This window comes from Echinops telfairi, unplaced genomic scaffold (genome assembly GCF_000313985.2).
Source record: "Echinops telfairi isolate 266 unplaced genomic scaffold, ASM31398v2 ScPeMD7_70;HRSCAF=299, whole genome shotgun sequence".
Lineage (NCBI taxonomy): Eukaryota > Metazoa > Chordata > Mammalia > Afrosoricida > Tenrecidae > Echinops > Echinops telfairi.
The window spans coordinates 61,967,177-61,974,438 of record NW_022103968.1 but is presented as its reverse complement, the minus strand read 5'-3'; the positions used below and the strand labels follow the sequence as shown (position 1 = coordinate 61,974,438).

General features: G+C 46.5%; 1 protein-coding gene across 1 annotated transcript in view; it reads left to right on the top strand.

The window, feature by feature from the left end:
• The window catches only part of PPA1 (inorganic pyrophosphatase 1), a 30,664-nt gene extending 27,567 nt beyond the window's left edge, over positions 1 to 3,097 (top strand). Inside the window, exons 7-11 of the mRNA XM_045291684.1 lie at positions 164 to 291; positions 529 to 614; positions 1,504 to 1,573; positions 2,327 to 2,369; positions 2,750 to 3,097. Of these exons, the coding sequence (XP_045147619.1) occupies positions 164 to 291; positions 529 to 614; positions 1,504 to 1,573; positions 2,327 to 2,369; positions 2,750 to 2,781 (359 nt within the window). The 3' untranslated portion in view covers positions 2,782 to 3,097. The remainder of the gene's footprint in view (positions 1 to 163; positions 292 to 528; positions 615 to 1,503; positions 1,574 to 2,326; positions 2,370 to 2,749) is intronic.
• Positions 3,098 to 7,262: the final 4,165 nt, after the last annotated feature.

The window sequence follows — 7,262 nt, the reverse complement described above, 5'->3', positions numbered from 1 at the left end:
TGGTTTTATTCTAAGGTACGAGACGATTTCCTTTTAAAGGGAGTATATGTTCTCTCTGCAGCTAGGACGTCAGCTCCAGCAGGTGTGAGCCATTGCCAGTAAGTAAGCTGTCCCACAGCTTACTCGATATTTTGAATACAACTTGCAATCTGCTTATTCTCAGATATTAATGATGTCAAACGTCTGAAGCCCGGATATCTAGAAGCTACTGTGGACTGGTTCAGAAGGTACAAGGTTCCTGATGGAAAACCAGAAAACGAGTTTGCTTTCAATGCAGAATTTAAAGATAAGGTAATAAATGTCCTTCACATCTGTAGATTTAGGCCTAATTGTATTCAGGCTTTACCTATACTATTACCATCTAAAGCATATATAATCTATAGAATAATAATAATCTCAAGAAGTTTGTTCATTTATTTTTCCCAAGAAAGTAATTCAAAAGGCTCAAAATACCAAATTTGGGGAAGTGTTAATAACGGGGAAAGAACACTTTTCAATCATTGTAATGCTTACTTTGTCAAATTGTAGGATTTTGCCGTGGATATTATTAAAAGCACCCATGACCATTGGAAAGCACTGGTGACTAAGAAAACAGATGGAAAAGGAATCAGTTGGTGAGTGCTCTTCTGTGCCTGGTTAATACACAGCTGACCAGAAGATCCTAGACCAGTCCATCCACTTAGAACAGGGATCGCTAGGCTTGTCACTCAGTGGTCAAGTCAGTAGAAAGATAAAATCCTGACCCAAACAACTGAGAAGTATCCATTACACCTTCTCCGAATGCATACAACCAAAACTGTAAAGGAACAGGTGAGATCAGCTCTGTGGCGCTGACTGGGGAAGGAAGGGATGCAGGGGATGAGAATGAGGTAGAATGCCAGGGCTGGTGTAAGGAGACAGGATGCCTTGCAAGTAAACCACTGTCTACCCTGCGCACGGAACTGACCACCACTGAAGAGAGCAGAATGTGCACTGAGCAGTTCCTATGCTCTAGGCACCTAACTGGGGTGTCCAGCCAGAAACCACACTCCCTGCCACTGGATGATGCCAGCTCCTCGTGACCCTATAGGACAGAGTAGGACTGCTACCTAGGACTTCCTAGGGGTCAGTGTTTACAGGAGCAGACTCCTCCTCCTCTCGCAGAGCGGCTAATGGGTTCAAACCGGTGGCCTTGTGGTTAGTAGTCCATCGCATCACCCACCACCCATCAGAGCTCCTCGACTGAGATATGAACCGAACCATGTGTTTCAGTGAGAATGACTGCACATTTAAGCTCAGGGTCGTAAATCTGACCTTAATAAGATAGAAGTTTAATTAAGATATAGGAACGCTGGCTATAGGAAGAGCTGTTCTTGTCTGAGTAAATAAGGAGAGTGTTTAATGCAGGTGGGAATGAGAAAGCTCTCAACTAAACCAAACCTGAATGTCATCTGCCTATATTCTGGCTTGGAAAAGAGGATTTTCTGTTACCATGGCTCCTGTCTATCTCGTTTTATTTAACAGCATGAATACAACCGTGTCGGAGAGCCCCTTCAAGTGTGACCCTGGTGCTGCCAAAGCCATTGTGGATGCTGTATGTAAACGCTTCCTTTCCCCAAAACACCTGGTGACTAAAAACTGTACTAAGCACAGAGAGAATTATTTCTTTCAGCAAATATTTTAGTGCCTCCCGTGTGCATAGGCGGTGAAGCTTGCCATGCACACCTACAAGTCAGCGTTTGAGGAAAGAAGCTGAGGGGGGTTCTCGCCCGTCTCCTTCCTCAGAGGGCAGAGTAGCGGGACTTGTACAAGGCAACAGGGTCCCAGAGCGTATCGAACAACCCACCTGTCATGTGCCTTTCATAAGCCAATTCCCACAAACGAACCAATTGACCAGTCCCTGGTTATCACGGAGACTGGAGAATTTATCTAATTTTCAGTACCATGTAAATGTGGTTTATAATACTAGGCCAAGTCTTCTCGTGAGACAGTAAATTATTCATCACAGAAATATTTTTATATGATGTTTAATGGTCTGATTTGGATTAACCAAAAGACATGATTTTAAGTTTGCAATATTCAATAAAAAGCAAAAGGAAGTGAAGTCTGATGTTTTTTTCGTTACCTTGCTCATCAGATAGAAGAAAAAAGGACTATTTAGCAATGAGACCCCACGTATTTAGATTTGTTTATTTATATGTGAACACTATCACTTAAGACTGAGATGAATAAGACTAAAGTTTGGGATAGTGTTCTTCTGTTCAGATTGTTAAGTGTTTGTGTCGGTCTACTTTGTAGCTTATTTTTCTCTGGGACTAGACTAACTCCTCTTTCTATTTTATTTTAGTTACCACCACCTTGTGAATCTGGCTGCACAATACCAGCAGATGGTAAGATCTCTATTTCAGTAGACTGACCTTAAGATCATGAACATGGGGGGAGTGTGTATGTGTGTACACCTCCATACCAGACACATGTATCTGTGAGAGGAAAGGTGAGGTGCTGCCTAGCCCGTTCATCGCCACTCCCAAATGCCACAGCCATTTCCAGACTGGCCAGCTATGTGTTCTCAGTGCTCATGGGGCCTGTGGACACTGTTGAGGGACCCACGTGGGCCAGTCTCCGCACCTGTTTGTCTGTATCAAGGAATCCACAGAAGATCCATTCAAACAAGTATATTTGCGCCCCTTGTTTCATTGTGAGATGTTGGGGATCCTTTTTGATTCCCATGTCAGGAGTTTTCATGTGTTTTTCTTTTCTCCGAATGCAGTGAACAAATGGTACCATCACCAGAAAAACTGATGGCATTTCTCTGGAACACGGAATGCTAGTGGACAGCGCTGCCCTCTCTTCATCTGGATGCAAAAGTAGTAGCTTTTCAAAGCTTCCAATGTGTAGACCTAATTGAACCAAAATTTTTTGAGCAATCGCATATACTCAGAATGTCTAAGCGTTTTTAATATTTCAGCTACATAACAGGACATGCACATTACATATCACAATGGTTGTAATTTGGAAAATATGGTAGTCGTTCATAGATGTGCAAGATTTGCACATATTGGATGTGTGTGGGTATGTATACGTCCACGTGTTAGAAAATAAAATTATTTTGCTGAAATCCTGCTTAAGGTATTTTTCGTTTCAACAGAAGCCTGACACTGACAGGCAGGCGTGGATCCCTTTCAGAATTATTAGGCTAAAACTGACTGCTTATTTCTAGGAACCTAAGAATGAAATCTTTTACTTCCTGTAGTCATAATGTTGTTGTTGGAGACAGTCTAGTTGATTCTGACTCGTTCCCATCCCCCTGCCATCGTTTGATTCTGACCCATAGTGACCCCTACATAGGTTCTCTGAGGCCGTCAACCTTTCCGGGAGCAGAGAGCCTCATCTTTCTCCTCGGAGCAACTGGTGTGTTCGAATCCACAGTGCCACCAAAGTGACCATGTGTGACAGAGTAGAACTGCCCCCATAGTTTCCTAGGCTGTCATCTTTCTGGGAGCAAATTGCTAGGTCTTTTCTCCCCTTAGAGCTTTGCCAGGTCGGTATTTGGTTAGCAGCCGAGCACTTAACCATTGTGCCACCAGGGCACCTTCAGTGGCCTTGAGAACACCTCTATTACCTAGTTTCTGACACCTTCCACTAGAGCAAAAGCATTTTTATTTATTTTATTTAAACCATATTCACAGCAAGCACAAACCAAACCCTTTAAAGTGACAGAGTTATTTTTTTAACTAACCCCTTGGACCCTAAGTCACTCATGTACCTTGGGGGTTACCAACTTAGAGGAGCTGAGCCATTGCGTCTGAGCCTTGTTGCTGCACAGACCTGAGTGTAACTCTCAGCCTGTCTTTTTAGCCCTGTAACCTTGGGTCCGTTACTAATCTAAATTCCCTCAACAAGACACATTTTACAGGTAGTAATGCATGTAGTAAGCATTTTGATTTTTGTTTTTAATTGAGATCATAGATTCACACATAGAGGTCATCTACCAAACTAATGCAGATTTCTGAAGTGGTACCTGTGGGCCATTTTTCTCCTACACGTGCCTCTAGAGAACACTGCCACTCTGTCGAATCTAAGATGTATAACACAAGGAGACGCTTGGCCCAGGTGGAAAGCAGCTTTATCCATGATGCTGGATAAAAACTACCCAGTGTAGTAAAGCTAAAAGTTTCAGGAAATACTGTGACGAGCAAGACAAAGTCAAACTTGACGGTCTGCTAAGTTAGGTTATGTCCTGAGGGAAACAGAAAAGGTATTCCTCAGGTTGTCTTCCCCCCATAATAAATGCCAAACCTAAGGTGCTGTTTGCAAACACATGGTCGCTGACTATACTTGGAGGTCAACTGCCTGAAGGTTGTCAGCCATCTAAGGCAATCAGGCCCGATTTTTTGTCCCACTCCCTTCTGAAAAGGATAATAGATTGTTCCCCTGAAGGAGAGCCCAAAGATACATGAGGTCCAGCCAACTCAGGGAGGACCAAGGTTAGGCTGCCATCTCGACTCTAGAGCCCACCTACCTTGTTACCTGTGTGCCTTCCTGTCACAGTATGCCTATTGTACAACCCTTCCTATTACACATGTGGTTGCCTGTCATTAGGGGGACTGGCACGCCCCTAGAGTATATATAAGTGTATATTGGTGGGAAATAGATCTGTTCTCTGCGGATCAGGCTCTTGAAGTCATGGTGGTCCCGAAGGTGAGCACTTGCATGCTTTATTTTGTCTGACATCTCTAATTTTACCCCTCAATTACACAACCGCCTCTTCTACCTGTTCAACTGTGGAGGCTGGTACCCCACAATGTCCAACAGTCTACAATCTCAGTGACTTCAAAAACCAGAGTTGATTTCTCACACCACTGGTGTGCTCCACCACCAGGCAGCTGTGCTGCATGTGATGATGCAGCATCACACAGCCATATTAACGGCCTTTGTCCTGTCGATGGCTGTGAGGGAGAAAGAGTGTTGGAGTCATGTGCTGTTGATGAAGTGATTCCGCCCAGAAGTACCATATGTCACAGATGTTCCTATTTGACGAGGTCGGCCGCCTTCAGGGTGGTTTGGCCATAGATGCCTGCAGCCTCCTGCTCGCCCTAAGCCTGCCACTGCTACCCGCCCTCCTGCGCTCCCACGGGCCGCCCCGACCACGGGACACAACCAGCACACTGCCTGCGCCTCGCCAAGGCTGCCCGCCTGCCTGCGTGCCCTGGTCACCTCCCTAGCTACGTGTTCCGATGCTGCCGCCGCCTCTACAACTCCACTCCTGGGGCTCCCATCTGCCCCTGCCTGCACAGCCCACACCCACGAGACAGGGGACACAGGGGCTTCGGGGCTGGGGCCAAAGGAGCGGAGGTGGGAGGGGAAGGGTCACTCTTGGTGCTCCTGTGCACAGGAGAGACAGCGACGGGGGAGGGGAGGGTGGCTGGCGAGGGTGGTAGTTGGAGCTGGGGTTGGTTCCCTCCCGAGAGTGCGAGGGGCCCCTCCGCGGCAGCCTCACGCCCAGAGAGTAGCCAGTGGGTCAAGTTTTCCTTGGGACAGTGAGGGGGTCCCAAGGGGCCCTGATCCCAGAAAGAGTGGCAGGGGCAGGGCTGGCTCACAGGTTTATCAGAGGTGCCCATGGTGGAGGTGGAAGCAGATGGAGGTCCAGTTAGCAGTGGCCAGAGCGGTCAGGTTTGTTGAGGTTACCATTGGACTTGAGAGAGTGGTGAACTTGAGACAGGTCCCGCTGGCCTCCGTGCTCCTGCCCTTGCCCTTGCCCCTGCCCCTGCCCCCGCCCCTTGCGCCCCCGCTCCCTGCTCTTGCACACCCCCAGCCCCACTGTCCTCCCCCTCCGACTCGCCCAAGCAGCTGGGCTTGGTCTGCAGAGACCGGCAGGGGCTGGTGTGGCGGGTTGCCCTGTATGTACCCCAAGCTATGAATGGCAGGGATCACCGAGGGCCTGATGCCTAATCAGAGCTCTTTTAGACAAGGGCATCCTCCCTGGGGCAAGGGGTCCGGTCTGGCTGCGGACAGAGCCTAGGTTCCCCCAGGTGTTGGGGCTCAGCGCCTCCTAACACAAGCCTCTGGCAAACATACTGGTGAGCAGCACTACATGCCCACGCAGTCCTAGTGTGGTGGTTCCCAGAAGAGAAGACTGTGCTTCCCACCTAAGGTACTGTATAAAGGGAATGTTTGTCTGTCTGCCCTCGCAAGCATGTAGACAGATTTGGGGGGAGGGTGCTGTTTTTCCTGTTGATGTGTCCCAAGTGCTTAGAGGATGATTTGTAGAACAAAGTAAATCACAACCAACTAAGTGAGGTGTCAGCTGAGTCCACATAGAAGTAGCCTGTGATCCGAGTATTGTAAATACTAAAATCCAGGGACCGGAGGAGGGAATGGTATTTGAGCTTAAATTCTGAGCACCCAGTGTGCACAAGGCACTGAAAGCCCCAAATCTGTTTGCAGTGTCCCCGTGTAGATGAAGCCTCCCATTACAGACCTGAGGTATGAGTGGCCTTGTTATCAGCCAGACTGCACTGGAGAGTAGACTAAGGCAGATGTAGTTTGGTTAAGAGTTTAACACTGTTAGGCTCCCTTTTGATTCATTTTAAATTCGCTCTAGGTTTTATTTTCTACTTTCTTTTTTGATTGAGGTTTGTCCTTGTTTTGTTATTTTTGGGTTTTAAGCATTTTGTGTGTTCTTCTGGATGTGAAATCCAGGATAGGTAAATTGATAAAGACAGTAACTTGATTAATAGTTTCTTAAGGTTATGGGCGGGGAGATTAGGGGGGATGGGGAGATAATGGTGAGTACAAAAAAAAGAAAAAGTTCTAAAATTGATCGTAGTGATGATTGCACAACCCTTTTTAATATGCTTAAACTATTGCATGATTTGTGAATTATATAACATTAAAACTGTTAAAATTGCAAAATTACTGATGTTGGGAAAACCTGCTAGGATATTGCAGAATTCTTGGTAGAAAATAAAGGCAAATGCAGCAGACAGAGAGAGAACAATGCATTCATGAGGTAATGCCAATGGGCCTTCTGAGGAGTTGAAGGCAGGGGTGGAGGAAAGGAAAACACTTACGAATAACTCCCAAACTGACTTGGAGTTTGATAACTCCAGGCAATACCTAATGAACCACTTATTGATCAAGTGAAGACTGAAAGAAGTGGGTTTGGAGCTAAAACTGATACTCCTTTGGGACATGATGGAATGAGGTGCCTTCTAGAGACCTTAGCAGTGGTTCTCAACCTGGGGGTCGGGACCCCTCTGGGGGGGGTGTTGAACAACCTT